This window comes from Pseudorca crassidens, chromosome 7 (assembly GCF_039906515.1).
Source record: "Pseudorca crassidens isolate mPseCra1 chromosome 7, mPseCra1.hap1, whole genome shotgun sequence".
In the NCBI taxonomy this organism is placed as follows: domain Eukaryota; kingdom Metazoa; phylum Chordata; class Mammalia; order Artiodactyla; family Delphinidae; genus Pseudorca; species Pseudorca crassidens.
Genome location: NC_090302.1, coordinates 57159165 through 57187153, shown reverse-complemented (window position 1 = coordinate 57187153; position 27989 = coordinate 57159165). Strand labels below are relative to the sequence as shown.

The 27989-nt window shown below is 41.1% G+C and overlaps 2 protein-coding genes across 3 annotated transcripts in view; both read right to left on the bottom strand.

Moving 5' to 3' along the window:
* Positions 1 to 27989, bottom strand: part of KDM4C (lysine demethylase 4C) — a 412581-nt gene that overhangs the window by 91721 nt on the left and 292871 nt on the right. The window lies entirely within an intron of this gene.
* LOC137228270 (protein SET-like) lies at positions 19691 to 26360 on the bottom strand. The gene is given in 2 exon segments (XM_067745432.1): positions 19691 to 20991; positions 26330 to 26360. Coding segments are annotated over 2 exon segments (948 nt in total). The 3' UTR covers positions 19691 to 20074.

Below are 27989 nucleotides of genomic sequence, written 5' to 3'. Positions count from 1 at the left end.
GGCATTCTAGATGAATAGAAAAAGAGAAAATAACAGAAATTTTCCAGACCTGAAAAAGGCCCAACAAGTAGGGTTAATTTTTTTTTTTTAATCACCTAAACACATCTTAGATACATGTTATATTTCCAAATAAAAAGAGAAAATCCCAAAATCTTCCAAAGAATAAAAGAGAAAAATCAGATTACTGTCAGATCTCTAATCTGCAATAGTGGGTGCTAAAAGACAATGAAACAGTCTTCCAATTTATAGAGGAAAATTAAATTTGGTCTATATCCAGCCTAATTTTCATTCAAATGTGAGAGCAAACATAAAGATTATTTTTTCTTTTTCACATTCAAGGATCAGAAGTATGCAATGAAGAAGTAAAGAATAACCAAAATGCTAAATATGTGGATAAATCTAAATGAATATGGACTGTATGAACAATAACAGTAATGTCTTCCGGGTTTGAAAACAGAGAGAGAATTTGAATAGATGACAATTGTAGCATATAAGGAAGAAGTAGTAAAAGTGAAGTTTTAAATGTTCTAAATGTTCTTGAATTGTCTGGGAAAAGGGTAAAAGTACCAATTCACTAATAGTGTGAAAACAAATAGAATAAGGAAAAATAATAAATTCAAACAAAGACATGAAAGGAAAGAAGCAGAAACATAGAACAGGTGGCAGCAAAGGAAAAAGCACGTTATAAATTGGTAGAACTAAACCCAAACATATCAGTAAGTTAACTGTAAACAGACTAAATTTTATCTTATAGACCAAGGGTAGCAGAAGTTTTCTTAAAATGCCAGATAAATATTTTAGGCTTGTGAGCCATACAGTGCCAGTTGCAAGTACTCAACTCTACATTGTGTAGTTGAATTGAACAATGTGGGGCTTAGGGGCACCAACCCCAACCCCTGCGCAGTCAAAAATCATGTAACTTTTGACTCCCCCAAACTTAATTACTAAGAGCCTACTGCTGACCAGAAGCCTTACCCATAACATAAACAGTCGATGAACACGTATTTTGTATGTCATATGTATTATACACGCTATTCTTACAATAAAGTAAACTAGAGAAAAGAAAATGTTATTTAAAAAATCAAAGAAGATAAAATACATCTACAGTACTGTACTATATTTATCCATGCCTAAGTTTATGTCATCTGTTTACAAGATGAATTGTCTGTCAGTACCTACATCAATATTGTCTTATATGATATGAAAAACGGTAGATGTTAAACATATTGCTAACAGTAGGCATCAAAAATGAAAAGATAATGTTAAAAAATTCATATTTATTTACAGGTATAATGATTCATGCATTAATAATGAAGAAGCAGTAATATGACTGGTCTCTGGTAGCCTAATGTAATGGGTGGCACCGTGTGTGGTCTGTGTTTGTGTGTGTAACTTTTGATAAATTTTAACTTTTTATAATAGATCTGTGTATATTTTATGGTAGAAAATGATAAAATAGACTAGTATCTACATATAGTTTATGCATTCATGACATACCTAACATTTTCTTAATTTTTTCCATATTTCTAAACTACATGGTTCATCTGCAAGTTTTTCAAATTGCCACGAATCTCCAAAAAAATTTCCAACATATTTATTGAAAAAAAAAATCCACAGATAAACGGACCCATGTTTCTCAAGGGTCAACTGTAGTGTAAAAGCTGCTACAGATAATTCACAGATGATGGGCGTGGCTGTGTTCCAATAAAACTTTATTTACAACAACAAGCACGTGCCCTAGTGTGCTGACCCCAGCTATAGGCCATGGGCACGTACTTGAAGATAGTGAGCTGTGAAATGATGGAATCAGTATTTAAGTAAGATCACTCTAGCAGCAAGGTGGATAAAGAGCAGACTGGTGGGAAATGAAACTGTTAGGAAGCCACAGGAATACTGACGCAAAGGATGATGACGACTTGGACTAGGGAAGTGGCTATTAGGAGGAAGGTAAATGTTAAGTGTTTTTCACTCCTGTTATTCTTTGTTGACAGAAATTCTATATCTTCCTTTAAATAGAGCTACTCACTCAAGGCCAGGGCTGGACAGTCTGTGTGCTGTGGGAAAGAACCTCTTTAGTAGCTGCTTTAGTTTTGAAATAGATGAGGGTTGAGGTGACCAATTTCTCGAGGGATGAGGACTGAAAGGAATGTGTGAACAGTAAGACTGTTGGGCACTTAAAAGCACAGAAAGTTCAGAAAGACAGGGCCATTCTTCCTGCAGTTCCTGTTTGAGATGCCAGTGACCCACTGGGAAAGGGATAAGGAACCAATTTCTGGAAGACGATAAATAAAGGAGGTTTGAGAAGTCAAATGAGGCAGCCTAGAGAGCCATCACTTGGGGTACTTCAGAACAAAGTTGAGGAGGGCTGATGTCCAGGGAGACCAACACAGCAGAGCAGGAAAATGCTGACACAGATGACACTGGAGAGTGACTTTAAGGTGTCATTCACCTTTATGGTTTTCTAGTAAGGATGCCTGGGACATAACAGCTGCTCAATGTTTGTTGAACTAAACTGAATCCAGGCAAGTATATTTTGGTCAAGCTATAGACCTGCTCGCCTGTTTCCTCAACAGTGAAAAAAGACTCCACACGTAACTATGCCACCAGAGATGTTAGAGGGCTTCAGAATCACTGGGAGGCCTGCTTCAAGCACAGGTTGCAGGCGCCACCCCCAGAATTTCAGTGTGTCTGGGCTGGGGCTGTTGAATTTGCATTTCTGACAAGTTGTCAGTAATACTGATGCTGTTGATCCAGGGATCACACTTTGAGAACCACTGGGCTGGTGGGTTAAAGTGTTAAAGGGTGTGGATTATTCTGAGAGGCTCTAGTATCAGGCAATTCAGGAAGTACAATGTTTTTTCATCTATTCTTCTGTGTCAAGGGCTGAGAGAATCCTCAGGCAAGTATGATTTATAGATCACTGTACTTTCTTGGGGGACTGGATTTCCATACTTAGTCCAATGGCATAGGCCATTAAAGCTCCTAATGGGTTGAGGATTTAATGAAGTATCTGGCAATGAGGCTTTGTGTACCATTAGATTCCTTGAGCACACAGCCTGGCAAAGGGCATCAAGAAATGATGAGCTCTGAAGGAGTTACAGGTTCAAAGCACATCCCCTTCCCTTCTTTTTCTTTTAATATGATTTGTGGTATGATTTTATTGTTGTTTTGCCAATTTTATGATTCTTTTTTCTTCCATAAATAAGCTGATAATTTCAAAACAGGCACAAATACTTTTATTTTAATTAGTATTTCCTTATCAGACAAGTAACAAGCTGATATTACCTAATTCCTTTTTCCTTTTGCTCTCCAAACATGTTTTTTCCAGGTACTCCATGGCAAGCTGACGTTTCCAGCTCCAACAGGGAATACTGTTGGACTCAATGGATGTCACTATTGTTGCAGGCAAGTCAGAGGACTGAGGTTGAAACTTTGATTTTGCTCTACATCCTTAAATATAGGTTTTAAAAGAGAAACCTTTTTTTTTTTATTCTACCTGTAAAATTTATGTTCTGCTCATAAATATTCATTAACTCAGTCACTCACGTGCCAATAATGGCCAACACTGGGGGAACGCTGTATGAGGCAGTCTAAGATCTACAGCAAGGAGCTTACAGTCCAGGGGAGGAAACAGACATGTAAACAACTTAGGCAGAAGGAAAAGCAGAACACGAGAGCTGTCATGTGAGAGCAAGATTCAGAAGGAGCAGAGAGAGGAGTAGATTGATACCGAGAGAAATCAGTTTACCCAGAGAGCTAAAGAGCGGCTGGGGAGGAAGGGAGAAGGGAAGGTTGAAAACCGAGGTGTCCACGGTGAACTCACACTGCAGGGTATGGGCTGCTATAGTAAGGGGCAGCAATTAATATGCAGTCTCACACCACTCGGGCCAGACAGAATTGTTCTGATCTCAGTGGTCTAAGCATATTACAAATGGCAGATGTCATGAAATGATACAGCAAAACTCAATTCTGAATACTTGTGCATCAGCCCGTAACATGGTGAGCACTCTGTCGCTCCACACCCCCATCAAGAAAAGTTATTTCTACCCTTCAAGTTCAGAGCATTAAAATAAATGGCTCACGGTGTCAAGTGTGTGGAATTAAATCATTATTTATGATATGTATCAGAAGCCATTTATCTCATTGCTTTTTGTTTAGTGAGATTCACCCCACAAAAGGTGAGAAGCTAAGAAAAAGTCAAGCAGCAGGCTAAAGAGGAAAGGGCAGAGGAATGAGCTCAGACAGGCCAAGAGACAGAGACAGAAAAATGGGCAGAGGTGGTGGTGATCAGCCAGAAGGCTGCACTTATTCAAAACAAGCAAGGGAGGCTTTGTTGGCCCTGAGAAATATTAAACAAGAATCACAGAAGGATTCTAGAACTGGAAAGGCCATGGCAGTTCATACACAAACTGACAAATTAACAAATGACTCTTGAAAAGCATTATGTCAACAGCCCAGTCACACTTTTTTTTTTTTTTAAATTTTGGATCAGCAGAAACACCACCAGGAAGATCACCAAATAGGAATCCTCTGGAAGCACCTTTTAATACCAGTACTAGAACACTGACTGCACACAGTAGGTGCTCAATAAATATCCATTGACCACATGAAGGATCGTTTCCTTATTATATATAACGCGTCAATTCATTCTTTCAGCTATCTCAATATTTATTAAATATCTTCTATATGAAAGGCATTTTGAAAAATGCAAAAGGAGACACAAAAAGATGCCATCCATTTATTCAAGAAGCTTAATTTGGCAAACAAAAAGAGCTGTGACAAAAGTGTTGCCACGGTCATCACGATAAGCAAGATGAAGGGCTACAGATTTGGAAGGAGATGGGGATGGACCAGCAGAACAAAGGTGAAGTCGGCATGTGCACCTGAGCAGTTACCCATCTGTGCCCCTGCTCTTCACCACTCTTCAAGTGAGAAAGAGGGGCAACAAAGAAGGAACTTCATGACAGCCACCCGAGGGACACCAACACAGGACGAGGAAGGAGGTGCGATTCTGCTTGGACGGCTCAGGCCAGGTGGCAGGATTGCTCAGGCAGGTGACCCGTGCACCGCTCTGAACTGAGGGCCATGAGTCACCAAGTCCAGGCACTTCTGGGTCAGTTCCACAGACTGGCTCCCGGGAACTCATAATAAAGTAAAAAGGGGGCTTCTCCAAAGTCAGAAGTTCCCTGTAATTAACTTCTTGGTGTTCAGAGGCTACGTGCAATGCTTCTACACCAGGTCCTATGCTGCCTTGCAGGGTGCTGGGGACGTGCTGCCTGATGGCCGAGCCTGCAGTGGCGGCGGGGACACGGGGTCCCCCGCGTGGCTCAGGGAAGCTGTCTAGCAGGTTTTAGAGAACTGGGGAAGCCAGCAAGAGTGGGCTGCCTTTGAGTTCACCTTGAAGGACTAGCAGGTTTCAGCCAGTCCACATGCAGAGGCATGAGGAGGGAGGGAGGGAGGGAGGACATTCTAGATGGATGTAACAAAGCTAAGAGGTTTCTGAGTGGCTTCAGCAACCAAGCAAGTCTCCAGGGCAGCCCAGAAAAATCTCAACAACCTTGGGCTAAGAATGCCTGTTGCCCAGGCATGTCTCTTTGCTCATCCATCTTTTGCTCTTTGAGAGTTTGGACAAATTCTACTCGTCTTGTTATCGAAGGCACCTGGCATGTGTGCAAACTAAATACCTGGGGAGTGCCCTGACCAAACACCACACTCCCCTGTCTTCCCTACGTGGATAGTATTTCACAGTTATTAGAAGCATGGACTGGGAAGTCAGGCAGACCTGGTTTTGAATCCAGCTCAGCACAGGCACAAAGGATAGTCACAGAAACAGCCAAAATAACATGGCCTGAATAAACAGAAATGGTGAGAAGTCATGGGGGCAGCAAGCTAGCCCCTGAACGTCTCCTGCCCTTCTTCCTGACACCCCCTCAGCAGAAAACAGAGCTTCTCCTCTGCAATTACTACCTGGGCTATGCAGAAAAGCCAGACATATAAGCAGCATTTGCAATTAAATTAAATATTAAAGGCAACATCACAATCTCATGTTCAAAGAGGCACTTCACTGATGGTATAAAGCAGCATTTGCTGAATCACGAAATAGGCAATGTTATCTATGCTGAGAAAAATCAATCACTTATCATTTCTACTTCTCTAACAGCCCGTTTGGGTTCTATACTTCATTGCAAGTTTATTTCAGATTTAAAGGGCAAAGGGGGCATACAACTATAGCATACAGAGAGCTTTAGAACAAACCTTATTCCGAGTACTTATTAAGTGTCACTAAACATCTTTCAGCTGATGGGTGGGGAAAGCAAGCCTCCTAAACCACAAAATAAACATTTTGTAAGTACTTTTTATTTGCACTTTTATTTCTTTTTATGTTAATATTAAAGAGCACCTGTTTCCTAGAGGAAATTTCATTTTTTGAAATTATTGTTTACAAGAAATCAAACAGAAATTCTTACTCTCCTTGAATAAAGCATTTAATTGAACCCAGAATTACTGAATTATATACTTACTTAAAAAAAAAAAAAAGGCACTCTGTCCTTTCTGATACAACGAGGTCCAGCACACTGACATGTGCTCTCTAACCTACAAAAATTGACACAAATTTGTGAGGTTACTTATAACTTAGAAGAATTTTTATAGATCGCTCTGAATTAATGCTGGAAATGATAGCATTTTAATCATTTAATTCTCTGTTAAATCTAAAAAGAAACACAATTTTCCTGTTTGTCACAGTTTAGGGAGGCTGGCTTACAAGCTTCCTGCTGTTCCAAGGACAGGCAAAAAAAAAAATCTTTATTTATTATGAATATCTGATACGACTTGCTATTGGCATTATCAGATCAAGGACTAGGACACATTTTCTATTTATTTCTGGCCTCAAGCCTAAAGGCCTTAAGATATCTGACAAAAAAACAATAAATCAAAGACAAAGACTAATTATCCTTAGCAATATTTGTTTTGAGACAGTGCAAACATCCAACACTATAAAGGTTGCCGGGTTATTTTGTTCAAGGTTTTTTTTAGAGAGGAGTGTATGTTTCTGAAATGCCTGTTTTCTGTATATTTACTGAAATTGCGTTCACTGGTCGGGTCTGAGAGGAAACAGTAAAGGCATCTCTAATCTGCAGAGAAGGAACTGGCTCCCACAAGCCAAGTTTCAACCGCCTCTCTTATCTGACTTCCCATAGGCACTTTTTAACAGTTTAAATGAACATTTATGTACACTTCTGCTACATATATTTATCTTGGTGAATGGTACTTATATGAATGTTTGGAAAAAGGAAAAATAAAGAGATCTCATGATTTTTTTTTGATCACTACACAAACCGAGATGTTGGGGTGTACTTCCTGCTCTAAACACCAGAAGCTGCCCCAAGGCCCCTGAATACATCTGACTCTTGTGAGAAACTGTCACCCATGAATGGTTCTCTCTGTGGCCTGCTGCAACCTCTTTGCCTCTTGTCTTTCAATTATACCAGCAGCAGACCACATTGCGAAAATTTATGCTTAAGTTTAAATACCCCAGCACCATGTCTCCAAATAAAACTGAGGAAGCAGTGATGAAAAGCTATTAGCTCAACATTAGCAGACGTGTCACAGGTGGCCTTTCAGAGGAAGACCCTCTCCCTCTCCGTTGGGGAAAACTGTGACCCTGAGAAGAGCCAGGTCAGGGTAAAGCCCCCTGTGTGAACACTGTCCAGTCCACAGCCCATCCCTCCTCCTGCTTCTGGAGGAACAATCACCTAACAGTGAGTTTGGGGATTTGTCTTCTAGATTAGACGAATGTGGGGTTTCAATCTCAAGTGGCCCTTAGGGTCACCGAGAAGTTCTTTTATCTTTCCCAGCTGAGGGAATGGACAAAAGGCGATAAAACAGGCTCTGGTCAAAGGATTAGGATTGAACCCTAACCCTGCCCCCACTGTGGCCTTGCATTGATTTACTAACCAGGATACTGCTTCTGGATTATTTAGGTGGACTTCCTCTGAGGACGAGTAAATGGCCAATATTTTTTTCAATGATCTATTTGTGGGTAATCTTTCCAAGCTTAGCTGCTTCACTGGTCAAGTAAAGATGACAACAGCAACTACTCCTCATGAAGCTGTTCTCAGGGTTCAAAGAAATAACATCTATAAAAGGTTTCTCAGACCCTAGGACATAGTCAGAGCTAAGCAAGGCTGCCCCATCTGTTCCCAAACCTTACCACTCTTGAACCCAAGCCCAAATCCGCACATTCTAAAGACAACTGAGCCTATTCCTTCACCCAGATAATAGGGACCATGAGGCATGAAGGTCCTCAACCGCCCTGACCTCCCCTTCATCTTCAAAGCCACAGTTTCAAAACACTGATGCTCGTAATCATTCAGACACCAGGTAACTATAGATTTCTGCATCTTGTTATTTAATGCATTGATAAAAAGAAAAAAAACACGTTACCATGTCACAAACTAATTTTTAAAACAATTTAGTAACTGTACTTCAATATTATTGTCTCCTATGTAATCCTATGTATTTTATTTTTAATATTTTAAAATACTTTTCTGAAGAACTATCCATAGCCTTTACCAAAAACTGCCAAAAGAGTCCATGAAACAAGTTAAGAATCCCTGACACAGAACAATTAAAAATGTCTAAAATCACCATGAATGAACACAGTGATAACAATCACCACATAAGAACAAATATTTCAGTGAATAAGCAAAAATGGAAAACATCGCTCCCACGGGGACCAAGCCTGAGGGGCAGGGGCAGGAGATTCGAAACTAGGGTGGCGTGAAAGACATGTGGATGAAAGGCTCTTGGTGCTGTAGCCAGGAGTCAGTACTGTACCTCTGACGTGGGAGACCCAGCTTCAGGACACTGGTCCACAAGAGACCTCCCAGCTCCACATAATATCAAACGGCAAAAATCTCCCAGAGATCTCTATCTCAATACCAGCACCCAGCTTCACTCAACAACCAACAAGCTACAGTGATGGACATCCTATGCCAAACAATGAGCAAGACAGGAACACAACCCCACCCATTAGCAGAGAGGCTGCCTAAAATCATAATAAGGCCACAGACACCCCAAAACACACCACCAGACGTGGACCTGCCCACCAAAAAGACAAGATCCAGCCTCATCCATCAGAACACATGCACTAGTCCCCTCCACCAGGAAACCTACACAACCCACTGAACCAACCTTAGCCACTGGGGACAGACACCAAAAACAACGGGAACTACGAACCTGCAGCCTGCAAAAAGGAGACCCCAAACACAGTAAGATAAGCAAAATGAGAAGACAGAAAAAAAACACAAAGCAGATGAAGGAGCAAGATAAAAACCCACCAGACCTAACAAATGAAGAGGAAATAGGCAGTCTACCTGAAAAGGACTTCAGAATAATGATAGTAAAGATGATCCAAAATCTTGGAAATAGAATAGACAAAATGCAAGAAACACTTAACAAGGACCTAGAAGAACTAAAGATGAAACAAGCAACAATGAACAACACAATAAATGAAATTAAAAATACTCTAGATGGGATCAATAGCAGAATAACTGAGGCAGAAGAACGGATAAGTGACCTGGAAGATAAAATAGTGGAAATAACTACTGCAGAGCACAATAAAGAAAAAAGAATGAAAAGAACTGAGGACAGTCTCAGAGACCTCTGGGACAACATTAAATGCACCAATATTCGAATTATAGGGGTTCCAGAAGAAGAAGAGAAAAAGAAAGGGACTGAGAAAATATTTGAAGAGATTATAGTTGAAAACTTCCCTAATATGGGCAAGGAAATAGTTAATCAAGTCCGGGAAGCACAGAGAGTCCCATACAGGATAAACCCAAGGAGAAATACGCCAAGACACATATTAATCAAACTGTCAAAAAACTAAATACAAAGAAAATATATTAAAAGCAGCAAGGGAAAAACAACAAATAACACACAAGGGAATTCCCATAAGGTTAACAGCTGATCTTTCAGCAGAAACTATACAAGCCAGAAGGGAGTGGCAGGACATATTTAAAGTGATGAAAGAGAAAAAGCTACAACCAAGATTACTCTACCCAGCAAGGATCTCATTCAGATTTGATGGAGAAATTAAAAACTTTACAGACAAGCAAAAGCTGAGAGAGTTCAGCACCACCAAACCAGCTTTACAACAAATGCTAAAGGAACTTCTCTAGGCAAGAAACACAAGAAAAGGAAAAGACCTACAACAACAAACCCAAAACAATTAAGAAAATGGGAATAGGAACATACATATCGATAATTACCTTAAATATAAATGGACTAATTGCTCCCACCAAAAGACACAGACTGGCTGAATGGATACAAAAACAAGACCCATATATATGCTGTCTACAAGAGATCCACTTCAGATCTAGAGACACATACAGACTGAAAGTAAGGGGATGGAAAAAGATATTCCATGCAAATGGAAACCAAAAGAAAGCTGGAATAGCAATTCTCATATCAGACAAAATAGACTTTAAAATAAAGACTATTAGAAGAGACAAAGAAGGACACTATATAATGATCAAGGGATCGATCCAAGAAGAAGATATAACAATTGTAAATATTTACGCACCCAACATAGGAGCACCTCAGTACATAAGACAAATACTAACAGGCATAAAAGGGGAAATCGACAGTAACACATTCATAACACCCCACTTTCACCAATGGACAGATCATCCAAAAGGAAAATAAATAAGGAAACACAAGCTTTAAATGATACATTAAATATGATGGACTTCATTGATATTTATAGGACATTCCATCCAAAAACAACAGGATACACATTGTTCTCAAGTGCTCATGGAACATTCTCCAGGATAGATCATATCTTGGGTCACAAATCAAGCCTTGGTAAATTTAAGAAAATTGAAATTGTATCAAGTAACTTTTCCGACCACAACGCTATGAGACTAGATATCAATTACAGGAAAAGAACTGTAAAAAATACAAACACATGGAGGCTAAACAATACACTACTTAATAACAAAGTGATCTCTGAAGAAATCAAAGAGGAAATCAAAAAATACCTAGAAACAAATGACAATGGAGACACAACGACCCAAAACCTATGGGATGCAGCAAAAGCAGTTCTAAGAGGGAAGTTTATAGCAATACAATCCTACCTTAAGAAACAGGAAACATCTCGAATAAACAACCTAAACCTGCACCTAAAGCAATTAGAGAAAGAAAAACAAAAAAACCCCAAGGTTAGCAGAGGAAAGAAATCATAAAAATCAGACCAGAAATAAATGAAAAAGAAATGAAGGAAACGATAGAAAAGATCAATAAAACTAAAAGCTGGTTCTTTGAGAAGATAAACAAAATTGATAAACCATTAGCCAGACTCATCAAGAAAAAAAGAGAGAAGACTCAAATCAATAGAATTAGAAATGAAAAAGGAGAAGTAACAACTGACACTGCAGAAATACAAACGATCATGAGAGATTACTACAAGCAACTCTATGCCAATAAAATGGACAACCTGGAAGAAATGGACAAATTCTTAGAAATGCACAACCTGTCAAGACTGAATCAGGAAGAAATAGAAAATATGAACAGACCAATCACAAGCACTGAGATTGAAACTGTGCTTAAAAATCTTCCAACGAACAAAAGCCCAGGACCAGATGGCTTCACGGGTGAATTCTATCAAACATTTAGAGAAGAGCTATCACCTATCCTTCTCAAACTCTTCCAAAATATAGCAAAGGGAGGAACACTCCCAAACTCATTCTACGAGGCCACCATCACCCTGATACCAAAACCAGACAAGGATGTCACAAAGAAAGAAAACTACAGGCCAACATCACTGATGAACATAGATGCAAAAATCCTCAACAAAATACTAGCAAACAGAATCCAACAGCACATTAAACGGATCGTACACCATGATCAAGTGGGGCTTATTCCAGGAATGCAAGGATTCTTCAATATACGCAAGTCAATCAACGTGATACACCATATTAACAAATTGAAGGAGAAAAACCATATGATCGTCTCAATAGATGCAGAGAAAGCTTTTGACAAAATTCAACACACATTTATGATAAAAACCCTGCAGAAAGTAGGCATAGAGGGAACTTTCCTCACTATAATAAAGGCCATATATGACAAACCCACAGCCAACATCGTCCTCAATGGTGAAAAACTGAATGCATTTCCACTAAGATCAGGAACAAGACAAGGTTGCCCACTCTCACCACTCTTATTCAACATAGTTTTGGAAGTTTTAGCCACAGCAATCAGAGAAGAAAAGGAAATAAAAGGATTCCAAATTGGGAAAGAAGAAGTAAAGCTGTCACTGTTTGCAGATGACACGATACTATACATAGAGAATCCTAAAGATGTTACCAGAAAACTACTAGAGCTAATCAATGAATTTGGTAAAGTAGCAGGATACAAAATTAATGCACAGAAATCTATGGCATTCCTATACACTAATGATAAAACATCTGAAAGTGAAATCAAGAAAACACTCCCATTTACCATTGCAACAAAAAGAATAAAATATCTAGGAATAAACCTACCTAAGGAGACAAAAGACCTGGATGCAGAAAATTATAAGACCTGATGAAAGAAATTAAAGATGATACAAATAGATGGAGAGATATACCATGTTCTTGAATTGGAAGAATCAACATTGTGAAAATGACTCTACTACCCAAAGCAATCTACAGATTCAATGCAACCCCTATCAAACTACCACTGGCATTTTTCACAGAACTAGAACAAAAAGTCTCACAATTTGGATGGAAACACAAAAGACCCCGAACAGCCAAAGCAATCTTGAGAACGAAAAATGGAGCTGGAGGAATCAGGCTCTCTGACTTCAGACTATACTACAAAGCTACAGTAATCAAGACAGTATGGTACTGGCACAAAAATAGAAAGATAGATCAATGGAACAGGATAGAAAGCCCAGAGATAAACCCACACACATATGGTCACCTTATCTTTGATAAAGGAGGCAGGAATGTACAGTGGAGAAAGGACAGCCTCTTCAATAAGTGGTGCTGGGAAAACTGGACAGGTACATGTAGAAGTATGAGATTAGATCACTCCCTAACACCATACACAAAGATAAGCTCAAAATGGATTAAAGACCTAAATGTAAGGCCAGAAACTATCAAACTCTTAGAGGAAAACATAGGCAGAACACTCTATGACATAAATCACAGCAAGATTCTTTTTGACCCATCTCCTAGAGAAATGGAAATAAAAACAAAAATAAACAAATGGGACCTAATGAAACTTCAAAGCTTTTGCACAGCAAAGGAAACCATAAACAAGACCAAAAGACAACCCTCAGAATGGGAGAAAATATCTGCAAATGAAGCAACTGACAAAGGATTAATCTCCAAAATTTACAAGCAGCTCATGCAGCTCAATAACAAAAAAACAAACAACCCAATCCAAAAATGTGCAGAAGACCTAAATAGACATTTCTCCAAAGAAGATATACAGACTGCCAACAAATACATGAAAGGATGCTCAACATCATTAATCATTAGAGAAATGCAAATCAAAACTACAATGAGATATCATCTCACACCAGTCAGAATGGCCATCATCAAAAAATCTAGAAACAATAAATACTGGAGAGGGTGTGGAGAAAAGGGAACCCTCTTGCACTGCTGGTGGGAATGTAAATTGGTACAGCCACTATGGAGAAGAGTATGGAGGTTCCTTAAAAAACTAAAAATAGAACTACCATATGACCCAGCAATCCCACTACTGGGCATATACCCTGAGAAAACCATAATTCAAAAAGAGTCATGTACCAAAATGTTCATTGCAGCTCTATTTACCTTAGCCTGGACATGGAAGCAACCTAAGTGTCCATCATCGGATGAATGGATAAAGAAGATGTGGCACACTGGGCTTCCCTGGTGGCGCAGTGGTTGAGAGTCCGCCTGCCGATGCAGGGGACGTGGGTTCGTGCCCCAGTCCGGGAAGCTCCCACATGCCGCAGAGCGGCTGGGCCCGTGAGCCATGGCTGCTAAGCCTGCGCGTCCAGAGCCTGTGCTCCACAACAGGAGAGGCCACAACAGTGAGAGGCCAGCGTACCGCAAAAAAAAAAAAGAAGATGTGGCACATATATACAATGGAATATTACTCAGCCATAAAAGGAAACAAAATTGAGCTATTTGTAATGAGGTGGATGGACCTAGAGTTTGTCATACAGAGTGAAGTAAGTCAGAAAGAGAAGGAGAAATACCGTATGCTAACACATATATATGGAATTTAAGAAAAAAAATGTCATGAAGAACCTAGGGGTATGACAGGAATAAAGACACAGACCTACTAGAGAACAGACTTGAGGATATGGGGAGGGGGACGGGTAAGCTGTGACAAAGTGAGAGAGTGGCATGGACATATATACACTACCAAATGTAAAATAGATAGCTAGTGGGAAGCAGCAGCATAGCACAGGGAGATCAACTCGGTACTTTGTGGCCACCTAGAGGGGTGGGATAGGGAGGGTGGGAGGGAGGGAGACACAAGAGGGAAGAGATATGGGAACATATGTATATGTATAACTGATTCACTTTGTTATAAAGCAGAAACTAACACACCATTGTAAAGCAATTATACTCCAATAAAGATGTAAAAAAAAAATGGAAAACATCATGATTAGATTACTGGAACCCTAGGTTTCTCTTTTTTAAGGTTGTTGTTTTACTGTTTTTACAATAATAATCAAAAAAGGTTAGAGTATAAAAACCATGGTATCTTTAGAGCTTTTTTTTTTTCTTTCTTAACATTTCAAAATCAGAACTGGCAGATTTGCTTCCACAACGAACCAAAGACACTGTGCACTACCCTCAGTTTCCCTGTTTTTGCAACTAGCCATGAACAGGTCATAAAAAGGTTTATAACGGCAACAGAGGAGTCAAGTAATTCTAACCATGCAGATTTTCTTCATGAAAATAACAATACCTTATCCACATTACCTACAATGTGTTTCTGTCATGAAAAATTGGCTAAACAACGTCAAACAGGTATTAGACTGGCCCAGCAACTGACTCTTCAGCAAAAGGGTGAGAACACTAACTTCTCTGAAAACTTCATTTAGATTAAAAGTAAACATTTTTCAGATGTGGGCCACATCTTGCTTATTCTTGCCATGGCTTTTATGGTGAATTTTTCATTCTCCCTCTATTTCTCAATGGAATTTTCTCAATATTTAAAAATTCCATTTCTGTGAGATCTGTTCAAACATAACAGTGAATTACCAAAGCAGATGTGTGAAAGAACTCTAAGAGACATTTACTGCTTCTATTATGGCTCACTGGCGATCGTAAAACTAAAGTGTGGTCGTCTTCTATCATTCACATTACTTTTTTAAAAGATGAGGATAATCCGGTTCATCCTGAAGTTCACACCCCTATTCCCCTTATGTGTATGCCTGTGTGTGATGAGACAGCCCCTCAGCTGATCCATGGAACAGGGGTCCATCAAGCTTCAGGGAGTAAAAGACAAGCTGCTTTTGTCTAAGTATGTATACATATAAATTTCAGTGCTACAGTTTTGAGGCCAACGTGGTACTTTTCAATGGTAAACGATAAAGAAAAAACAGTATTCTTTGGAATCCCCTTCAAATGACTGTGGTCAAATGAATGCAAAATGAGGAAACAGAAGAGTTCAAGACCTCTAGGTTTTTTTGTACTAAAGGTTAAGATTTGGGGCTCATAATGCTTGCCGGTATCTGAGCAAATTTCAGGCTAACTCACACCCATCCGGCTCCCTGACAGAGGAGAAGCACTGAGGGAGACTGCAGTTTGAGCTCCAGGTCCCCCACTAGGGAGCAGGGTACTTGGGTGAGTTCCCATGTGCACCTGAGCCTCAGTTTCTACAGCTGCGCTTCATAGGATCACCGTGGGAATTAAGGGGGTAATGGATACAGAAGTGCTCTCTAAACACAAAAGGCTTTGCAAACATGGCCATTGTTACTGTACCCTTTAAAAGATGAGGAAAAAAAGGAAAAAGAAACAGTAGAATGTGATAATGTATCTGTTCCTTTCCGGTTCCCACAGCAAAAGGCACACGAGCTTGAACATAGGATACAAATGAGGCAGAAAATCAGATTGCACCAGTTATAAGGGGATTATTCCACTGAGGAACAAAAAGGGTGTGATTTTTCAATAAATCTTCACAGAACAGCGTAGCCCCATTTGCTGAGCCTGTGGCTGAGCCCCGTGGCAGGACAAGCATCAACAACTCTTCTCAAACTAGTCTGTACCAAGTTCCCCTGTTCAGCCTCCCTCAGCAACACGTGATCTTTCTTCCCCCTGCTGATGTCTTCCCAGCTGTGAGCCAGTGTACTCATTCTTCAATCTTGGCTTCCCATTTCAATGGCAAGTGTGATGACCACAGCTTAATTCTTTATCACCAGTGTGTTTTTTTCAGATTTACTTTTAAGAAGTGGGGTGGGTGGGAGAATCTTCTTACTAGATTCAGGGTTTTCATTTTTTGAGTATTTTCATTTTTTCTGCAATAGCCGTGTTTAGTTAACTATTTTTTAAAGCAGGGTCACTGAAATCATACATTTATCCAGTATTCATCAAAATGTAAGAAACTAAACACCTGGATTCACAGATCCTTCTTAAAGTATAGGGAGCATGTATTTCTGCTTTCTTCCAGAGGGAAAACTCTTTTTTTTTTTTTAATGATGTTAAGCTTCTTAGGGAAAAAAAAACCAAACTCAACAACATCTATGTTACTGGGGTGGAAAATTTATTCTATTCTATTACTAGACTTGTGTGAAGTTTGGCAAAATGTCACACGGGGTTTCCCTATTAAGTGAATTCTGACCTCCACTTTGGACTTATATAGTGTTAAAACCATTCCTATGAAAGTGACAAACTGCATGTTTCCATTGAAAACCACCCAGTAGCCCCCAGGGAAGAAAGAATAACCTGTTCAGGTTCCCTTGAAATATTCATGAACTCAGCAGAGGATCAGATTAAAAACAGAGCCACCAAGCAGAGGAGGTTTTGGTTTTTTCCACAAGTTTTAAGCTTTATGATGGTCTTTTCACAACTTGGCCCACCTGCTCATAAAAATGCTCCTATGCCCCGCCAGGATTATAGTTTATCTTGCAAACTTTTACCTAATGGACAAAAACAAGATGTACAGTTAATTCTTCCCCTTGCAAGTGAAGTGTAGTTATCAGCAGACATATATGAGAAATCATGACAGTGGGTTAATATTGTGGTGTGTGCCTATTTTTTGAAAGTGACAGCTGGGCACACTGGAGATATAACATAGGAAACATAAACCCTTACCACATGAGTCAAAGAAAAATATACTTAGGAACTATCTGTCGGGGGAAAGGGGACACACCACACATCTTAAAGTCAAGTGAAAATGGTGTTATTGTTTTGACTGGTCCACTGTACTGAACCTCCTGTGGCAAGGTTGAATAGAACATCATAAAAAAGCCCTTTCCAAAGCCATCCTCCATTTGACCACACCAGACATTAACACAAGGGAAGTTTAACCCTTCTGAAAACATTTTAAACCCTATCAAATTAAAAGCAGCACCAGAGAGATTATTTTTTCCTAGCAAGAACCCACAAGCAATTTACTTGACTAGAGGAAAAATGCAAAGAAATCCTTTATCACAAAATAGCTTCTTGAATCTTTCTACCAATAAACCTTCCATCCATCCATCCAAGAATGCCTATCCTCCCTGCTGATAACAAGCTGTGGAGATAAATATTTTATTTTTTTCTATAAAACCCCAAATGATGTTTTCAAATAAAATGAAACTACTACATGCCACTGTCAAAAATGGTCCTAGAAAAGGTAAATGTCATTTTAACGGCTGTGTGTTAAAATATTTAGTAGAAAGAATCTACTTGTCAAGTTCCTACAGAAAACTCCAAAGAGACTATAAGCACATCTATCAAATTTTCATCTACCTTGGGGCTGACCTACTGGGGAAACCATAGAAAGCCTGGCCTTGTGCTATGAGGGAGCTGGAGGTTTAGAGTTCTGGACAATAATGGGGTCACAATCAAGTACAAAGATGGGGCCTGATAGAGTTTCTGCAGTGATTCCCCAGTGAAGGCGTACTGGCAATAGGCAGCTGCATTCTGCTTTAAGCCACAATTTGAGCTAAGGAAATGAACCCATGTGATGGACCATCAAACTCCCTTGTGAGAATTCTGACCTCTCACTCCAAACCTAGCAAAGAAACACCCATCAAATATTAGCAAAAGAAAGACCAAGCCAGCAAAACGTGGGAAGGATTTTTTTTTTAACCCTCATTTAAATAGCTTCCATACCCTACCCTTTGGGAATTATATTAGGTAACTTTTTTAAACAAGGAAAACTTGGTTTTAAGGAGCTTATGGGAACATTTAACTTGGAATGGAAAGGTTATTTGCTCAGTGTTAGGCTAAAAGCCAAAATCCACTTTTAGCCAGAGATGATTTTAATATTATACCTCACAAGAGTATTGTGTCATGTGAGCAGGCGGCAGAGATAAGCAATGTAGCAAAGTTATGACTTCCCCCAAAGACTCATTAAAATGTATTATTAAGTATAAAAAAATTCGGAAAATCCAAGAGGAACCCGTCTGTACTATCTCAGAAACAGTAAAAATTCTTTCCAACTTATCACTTCTTTCACTCTGCCTCCTCTACATATACCACTCAGTAAATACTGGGAAGAACTCGATCCTGATGAAAAAGAGGATGAAGATGAAAAAGAGGATAAAAAATGCCCTAAAGAGCCACTATGATTCCCTGCATATGATTTTTCCTTTAAATGTGCTACAGAGGAATATATGATGAATTCCGGTGACTATGAAAAATAATAAACCTGTGAAGAGGCCATGATATTGTTTAAATTATTCAACCCACAAAACACTTTAAAGTATGTTAAATTAGAAACATTATTTTGAAGAAAAATAGTAACTTTTTCCCACTTTAATTTTTATAATCTGAAATTTTAATAACTCCAGTATTTTTCTTTTTCTTCCTGTTTTGGTTGTTAACTCATGTCAAACTGTTTTCCCTTGGGCTTCCCTGGTGGCGCAGTGGTTGAGAGTCCGCCTGCCGATGCAGGGGACACGGGTTCATGCCCCGGTCTGGGAAGATCCCACATGCCGCGGAGCGGCTGGGCCCGTGAGCCATGGCCACTGAACCTGCACGTCCAGAGCCTGTGCTCCGCAACGGAAGAGGCCACAACAGTGGGAGGCCCGCGTACCGCAAAAAACAAACAAACAAAAAAAACAAGTGTCATCTTAAACTGCAAGGATGTCCATTAAACATCACAATTAAACATGCCAAAGGAGAAGCCATGTTGTCAAAATGCCCACTTAACCCACCCAAACATCTCAAACCCACCCTTTGCTGACCTTCTATAACCCCATTTTTTAAAGTTTTTTTTTTTAATTAATTAATTAATTTATTTATGGCTGTGTTTGGTCTTCGTTTCTGTGCTAGGGCTTTCTCTAGTGTGGCAAGCGGGGGCCACTCTTCATCGCGGTGCGCGGGCCTCTCTTGTTGTGGAGCACAGGCTCTGGATGCGCGGGCCCAGTGGCCATGGCTCACGGGCCCAGTTTCTCTGTGGCATGTGGGATCTTCCCAGACCAGGGCTCGAACCCGTGTCCCCTGCATTGGCAGGCAGATTCTCAACCACTGCACCACCAGGGAAGCCCTAAGGTTTTTTTTTTCTTTTTTTAAACAAGAGAAAGTAGACAGATACATGTTGGTAAATGCTAACTGTCCATATTCACATAGAGACACAGTGTAATCTCTGAGCCCAATATACAGAGAAAGGAGGAAAAAAGCTAGAATTCTATGCACTACTACACAGGGGCCTAGTACCCTCCAGCTTCCAGCAGAGGTAAGGGAGCAGAAGGTTTTTCTTTTTTCCCCCAGAGTATGGTGGTGTTGATTCCATAAAGTTTTTGTTGAGACAGGAAGGGATAAAAATGAATTTGGAACAGAAAGTGGTAGAGATTCTTTTCCCACTGAATTCTGCTCAAGGTATTTCCCCCCAAAATAAGTTGTGAGCCACGGTATAAAGGAGAAAAGAGACCTCAGAAACAGGGCAACTGAGCACAAGAGGAGAAGGAGGAAAAAAAGAAAAAAAAGACTGCAACTTGCTCCCGGGGACTGGAGAAAATTAAAACAGGAAGGTTGGAATCCATCAGTGTTCCATTAGTCATCTTCTCCTCATCTTCCTCTCCTCCCTCCCCCTCATCATCATCTGCATCTTCTTCACCTTCATCCTCACCCCCTTCTTCATCAATATCTTCCAATCCTTCTTCCTCTTCATCATCATCATCATCATCTTCTCCTTCCCCTTCCTCATCATCCATGTCCGGGACCAAGTAGTACTGTAATGGATTTGGCCAAATATCATCTTTGATGACCTCTCCTAACTCATCTGCACCTGCATCAGAATGATCGGTAAACCAGGTGAAGAAGCTTTCTGGGTCCTCATGCTGTCTCTTCCTGCTGGCTTTATTCTGCGTTTGACTTGAACGTTTTGTCAAATCCTTTCCGGATTTCCATTTGATTTCAGTGGACTTTGAAGATGGATCACCACTCTCATTCAGATGAAATTCTTTGGAGAGAACTTTATTTTCGAAGTAAGGGTTTTCATCAAAATAATAATCTATCCTGTAACCTGACTTAATATCTTCAAATTCTGTCACTTCGACTCTTGTCAAATAATGCAGCGCCTCTTTGTCCTCCTCCCCAAGCAGTGCAGACACTTGTGGATGGTTAGCAAACGTTGCTCCCCCAAAATTTGGGATTTGGGCGATCAATTCCGACCTCTTTTAAAAAATTGGTTGGCGGAGTTTGTTATATTTCTGTTCTACTTTCAGAATCTCCTCACTGGCTTGTTCGTTAAGTCTGTCTATTTCATTTTGTACTTCATCAATATGTTCAACTGCTTCCTGCTGTTCTTTCTGGAGGGGAGGCGGCGGCAGCGGGCACGCTGGCGGCTCTGCTCCCTCACTCAGGCTCCGCGCTCCAGCTCACGGCTGATCTCCCCAGCCGCTTCCTCCTCCCACCTCCTCCTCACGGCGAGGGCGGGCCGCCGACAAAGATTTTTCTAAAGTAGCTTGTATAAATACAGATAATGTCACACACTGCTAGTGATATAGTTCCAGTGTCATTTTAATTATATTTTTCCTTAAAAAATAATTCACATTAATAAGCGGATAGGATTGGAGGAGCTCTGTTGCAGCAATGTTTCTCAGTTCTTTTGAACTTTCTCAACTACCATCCATCGCTATCTATCAGCGGACTTCCTTTGGGTAGTCCTTCAGTTTTGCCAAAAGGAATGAAAAGGAGCCACCTGAGTTGCAAATAAGTACCTGCTACTCAGTCATTACATTCATTCCCTTTTTCAACTTCACTAAGACCAGCGTTTTGCATCATTCCTCTGTTTTACGTGCCAGAGGTCTTCCGACACAAGCAGGGCACCACGGTAAGATCAGAGACAGACACGAGCCAAGTGGGAGATGGGCTGTGAGGGGGAGGAGGACAGGAGACTCTGTAGACCTGTAGACAGCCGGTGTGTTCTTGAGCAGATCGACTTCAGGGAAAAGTGTGGATTATCCTTGTACATGCTCTTAGGAAGGATATGCGGGAACGTGGGCATCAGTTCAAAAGTGCCTGCCAGTTGATCCTGTAGTTCATGATCCCAGGGGTCTTCTGGTAGCAGCTACAGTTATCAAAAGTGAAGAGCACTCTGACAGCACCTCGGTCAGGAGCAAGGGCTGAAGAGGGCAGTGCCCAGTGCAACATTTACTTCCCAAGGGCAGAGTGGCAGCTGGCTCAGGGAGGGACTGGAGCTGAGAAGCAGGGTGGGCATCCTTCTCAGAGCAGCCTCTTCCAAAGTGTATTCTCCCAACTTTCCCATCTCCCCCAGCCTCACTTTTCTATAAAGTTTCCACTGAGACACACAGCACAGACTGTGGCTAAAATTGTTCCCATCTGTGACAGAGGCATATTTACTCAACAGAATAATAACTATTCTGATGCTGGTGTTGCAGCAATCAATGTAGGTCAGAGGACACACAATGAAAAATCTTGTGTGGCCTAACTCAGAAATTCACAATTAGGCCAGTGGAGTTTTAAGATACAGAAATATCTACCAATTTTTAAAACTTTTCTGCTTGCTCTTGGGTTCAAATGTACTAAATGTGAATAACTTTTTTAAATGAAAAGTAATAAAAGAAAGAAAAAGAGGAAAGAATGAAGTTCCTCCACTGCATGCTCCATTCACTTTAGGAGGGGTTAATGTATAAGCCCAGCGGGGAGCACCATTTTCTATAAATGCTAAAATTATCTCACCATGCAGTCTGAGAAGAAAAACGCAACAGAAAAAAAATTTTTAAGCCCACACTCCTACGAGCAGAGGAGGAAGTGGGAGCGTAAGCGTGACTCCTGCCTTTCTGCCTCTAGCAGGGGCTAGAGGCACCTGCCAACCAAGGACCCAAAGCTGCTGGAGGGTCAGCCGTCAGGACTCTGCATTTTACAACATAAAAGTCAGGTTAAGCATCAGACCAGAAAGAGCCTACCCTCCCCCCTTTCTGGTTGTTCCCCATAGTTCACCCTACACAACTAGACTTGATTAGAAACAACTTCCAGCACAGCCTCACTGGCTCTTTTGGAACCAGGAAAAGGTGAGAAAAATCCCAGAATAAGAATTTTAGAACTGAAAGGATCGTTTACCTTAGAAATAAGGAAACTGAGGCCTGAAGCAGATGAGCTTGCCCACAATCACACACCCAGGGCTGAGACGCCCCCAAAGGCAACGCTCTCTCCTCTGCCACGCGGCTCAGAGCTGTCCTCCGCTGCTCCTGCCCCACTGGTTCCTTTCTCTTCTCTGACGCACCTCGTTTCTTCCAGCCTCAAGGACCTTGAATATACCACTCCCTTAACTTGCATAACTTCCCCCCACCATCCCTACCTTCATCTTGGCTGCACCTCTCTCACGTTTTAGTTCTTAAATGTCATTCCTTCAGGGTCATCCACTCTTGACGCTCCAAATTAGGTTAGTCTCCCTGATGGACATTGTCATGGGACAATTCCTTTTCATAAACAGTCATTTTTAAATATATCTCTCTTCCTAGACCTAAGAGCTCCAAGAACATTGGAACCAATATGTTCTGGTTCATCCTTATAAGCCCTTACATATAAGCCCTTATAAGTAACGGCTCAGGACCCGGAAGAAGGTAAACACTCATTAAATATTTATAAATAAATTTAATAAATATTTACTACATGTTGGATACTGCTTTGAGGGTAATACATATACTATTCGTTATTTACTTAATTTATTCCTCTGAACTCCATGAGATAGGCAATAGTAATATTTCTATTTTATAGATGTAGAAACAGAGGCACAGAGCAGTTCAGGGACTTCACCAAGATCACACAGCTCATAAGTGGAAGAGTCATGGCCCTGGGTAACATTTATGGTAGTTGCTTCATAAAGGGTCAATGGAGACCTGCATGAGAACTTAGTGCTTGGAACGGTTTTTAAAGAACAAGCTATGAGAATAGTGGGCCCTGATATCGGACACTAGATGAGCATTTTCCAAAAGAATATGTTAACAGACTTTCTATTAGTCATCTTTCATGCTCCAGCAGCAACAATCTCCAGAGCCTCATGAAATGTTTGTTTCTTGCTCATGTTGAATGCTGGCTGTGACTCTGCTGCAGGTCTTTAATCTGGGCCCCGGGCCGGGGCAGCGCCCCTATCTGAACCACGCCGTTTTCACAGATGGGAACGGAGAGATGGTGACACCACGCAGAGGCTCCTAGAGCTTCAGCCAGCAGCAGCACAGGTCATTACCACTTACATTAAATTAAAAGCCCCAGGCTCCTTATTTTCTTTCCCTAAGTTCCCCAGGGCATTAGAAGCAACCAACCACCTCCATTCAACTCCTTATCTTCACTAAAATGTTCTATGGCAGCACATACTTGGTCCCTCAGAGTCTTGTCTCCTCTAGGCACTTGATGGCAGGGATCTAAAGGTGATAATCTGAGTAGCCCTCTGCCCCTGCACACCATGCGCTACCAGTTGAATCCTTTCTACAATTCTTCGTAGCTTTTTAGTCTTCTCTTCATATAATGCTTTTACTCTTTCAATCCTCTCCTAAACAAAAATCCTCTTAAGGATCTGGACCCAAATTCTCATAGAGGTACGGTGGAGAGAACTCCCTATCTTTCTTTTGAGAGAAGGGATGATGTAGAAGGAACACAAACTGTCCCACAGTTTTACTGTTTAAATGCTACCGCCCTGTCTCACAAAGAACGTTAACTTCCATTTGCCTCAGGCACTTTACATGCAGTAACTCATGATTCGTTATGTCTCTGGATGTTAGGTATGATTATCTCATTTTACAGGTAGCAAATATTAGACACCTGGAGATTAAATTCCCTGCCTAAGGTTTCGTAGCCAACAGCAGAACCAGGACAAGATCCCTCCTGATGTTCTGCCCTTTGCATAGAAAGGCTCATCTAGGCTTTCTGATGATCTTGAGCTAAAGTTAAGACAGAGCCAGAGTAAACATCAACTCCTCTCTCCCCTGACATACGCAAATGCATACATCCACACATACTAAATATATATATATGTATATGTATATGTATATATATATATATATATATATATTTTTTTTTTTTTTTTTTTTGCGGTACGCAGGCCTCTCGCTGTTGTGGCCTCTTCCGTTGCAGAGCACAGGCGCCGGACGCGCGGGCTCAGCGGCCATGGCTCACAGGCCCAGCCGCTCCGTGGCATGTGGGATCTTCCCGGACCGGGGCACGAACCTGTGTCCCCTGCATCGGCAGGCGGACTCTCAACCACTGCGCCACCAGGGAAGCCCACTAAATATATTTTATATGTGTGTGTTTTATATAAAATACACACATACAAACATATGTACAAAATACCAACTCGGAACGGGGGGAAATGTTCCTGAACTGTCGAGTACATATTGACTGCTGAACTGAGAGAACTCTACTTATTTGATAAATTATTAAATACTGTGCAGCACTTCTTCAGGAAAACAGACAATAGGGAACTTCAGTCAGGTCTCATCCCTGCTTGAGATGGAACCCTAACAATGGCTAGGAATATAAATATTAAATAAGGAAGGAACACTTAATGGTTGGTGCTCTATTTTATCATTTCTCCTAACTCTGACACTTTCCTTTTATTGCACACAACATGATCACTCATTCTGTTGAATAGAATGAATGTTCCTATTGTCAGCTCTCTGTTTTGCTACTGCAAATCCTTGGCAAAATTGCCCATTTCATTTTTTATCCCCTGTAGATCTTCCTGCCCTCAAGCAAGCAGCTTTAAAGCAGTGTGAGTTCCAGAGCCAAGCGTGACAACCCAGCAGTCTCAAGATGAAGTGTCAAGTCAGCAGACAAGGCTGCCTGCAGTAGCGGGGCTGACTTTTTCAGGAAAAGGACTGCCCGAAGCCCTATGGAGGCCCACTCGGTCCCACAGGCAGGAAGCAGTCAGAGCTCTGTCTCTGCGAATGGCTACACAACAAGTACTATCCTTTCCATCATCACCCTCAGAGAGGACTCAAGTGCAAGGCTCTGGAAGACTCAGTGTGGGTGTGCGGAGTCGCTCTAAATGGGATGCCTCCAGTGTCTATCTTGATCACGGTGTCAGTGACAATGCCTGACTGGGTTCTCCTCCTGACTCCTCCTGAATCTCACCTGCTAGGGAGGCTGAAATGAAACTCAGGTGAGCACACACCAGTCCTAATGGAATGTTGGTCTGAGTCCCTCCCTTTGTGCCATTTTAGTGGGCAAGGTTGGAGGGAAACCTTATAACTGGTCCATTCATTCATCGTTTAAACGTTTTCTGGGTATAGACTCTGGCCCCACATGAGGCTCTGGTGATACAAAGCTGAAGATCACGGTGGTGTCTGCCCTGGAGGAATCACAGAGTCTCCAGAAGGAGGTCTCAGGAGTGTAACTGTGATGACTCCATCCCCAGAGCCACCTTGATGCCATTCACAGGGCCGTAGGCCAGGCCAAGTGGAAGGCACCCAACGTTTAAACATCGTCCCCCAAATACCTCCCACAAAGCCCCTTTAGCCAGCAATTAGCTCTCTGGGTTCCTGCTCTCACACGGTTTCTAAAGAAGTGTGAGAAACAGGGGATGTTCACCCCGTTCCCTTGAGTTTCTGAGGTAACACATGCCATTCCTTACTAGCCCCTGGCCTACCTTCCACTGTTTGCCCCTCTGAACTCCTCTCCAGTGTTTTAGATACTTGTTTTGCAGATGCTGGAAACACAGAGGATACCTTCCATCAACTCGAAGAGGTCTGTCTTCATACTTCCTCATGCAGAGCAGTTATTCTACTTCCCAGATTTCCCCCTAACCCCTTCAGGCTGTGGACCCATGGGGTGTTCAGTGTTTTTCAACAGCAATGCCAGGTGTGACTCTGGCATTTATGACTGCCAGCATTTTCAGAGTGGATGGATGCCAGAGACACACTCCCGGAGCACTTTTAGTCAACGGGGTAGTGCCTCCTGTGAGATGTGATGAGTGCCTCTGATCCTTTAGAGCTGATCCACCAGCAGGACAAATGCTCAGGCTGCACTCTGCTGTTCCTTGCTTGCAGTGACTTTGACATGCTGTATGGGGCACAAGTAGGAATGTTTCCCTGAAGTTATTTAAAACCCTACAGGTGCCAAGCTTGCCAAATCATAAATTTAGGAAATTGCATTCTGTTAGACTAAGTCCTTCCCTTAGCACTTTAGTCACCTAGTTATCCTTCAATTTCTTTCCTACAAACACTTGGCCCAGGTCCCGAGGTTCATCCCATACCTATGTGTCTCCTCAGTACATAAAAGAGATTCAGGAAAGGAGAGGGAACAATAAACTTTCAGGTTTACTGGCACAGTAAGTGAAGTAATCCCCCTATGCATACACTTTTCTTACAGGAAGCTCACTTACTCAACCTTTCCATTCACCTGCCTGATGATATCTATACAAATATTTTAAGAGGGTAATTTGGAAGACTTGCAAGAGTACAAGTTGTTCAAGCTGCAGCATTAGTCTCTGTTGTTTGCTTTAGGTTTAGCTCATTTACACAAGTGAATAACTAACTGTCTGTTGCTTAATCAGATCAATCAAGACTCATTTAAACTACTTGCTAACAGTCCTCTTCTATATACCAGCAGTCTTCAATTGTTTTTGCTTACAATTCCCCCAAAAGAGTTTTGGAAAACTGTACCTTTCCTTGCATATGTTAAAGTTAACCCTTATAAATTTTATTTTTTAATTTTAAGATTGGAAAAAAAAAAGTAAAGGAAACCTTTTCCAGCATAGAATTCCAGGATATAATTATATGCGTGCTTTAAGTATATTTGTCAAACTTTGGGACTGCAAATGAAGCCAAATTTATGTGAAATGTCAGCCATATATATAACCTGACAGACAAAGGTGGTCCTTGTTATCAAACCAATCTGCCAAAACAGATTTAGTTTCTATCAGAAAAAGACTGAATTCATTTTTTAAAATAAAATAAATGTATTAATATGCATCCCCATATCAAGCACCTCATTTCTGAATTCTAATTCTAAGAGGCAATCTTGAGTGTATTAGGGTAAAATATAGGTCCAACGATATAATGACTTAAACGTAACAGGAATTTGTTTCTGGCTCACATAACAGTATTGGGCTGGAAAACAGTTCACTGGGCTAACATTCCTCCACAGTCATTTAGGGACAAAAGCGCTGCCATCTCAACGTTTGGGTTCCGGGGTCTCTCTCTGGGTCAACTCCTTTCCAGAAAACAGTAAGGAGGAGGACAGATGGGGGTATTTAGAAGCCAAGCCTGGGAGTCACCCATCATTTTCCTCCCATACCTTTGGCTGAGCTCCTTCCTGCAAGGGAGGCTGTGACGTGGACTAGCTGTGGCCCAAGGAAGAGAAGACCATGGATTTCAGTGAGCAGCT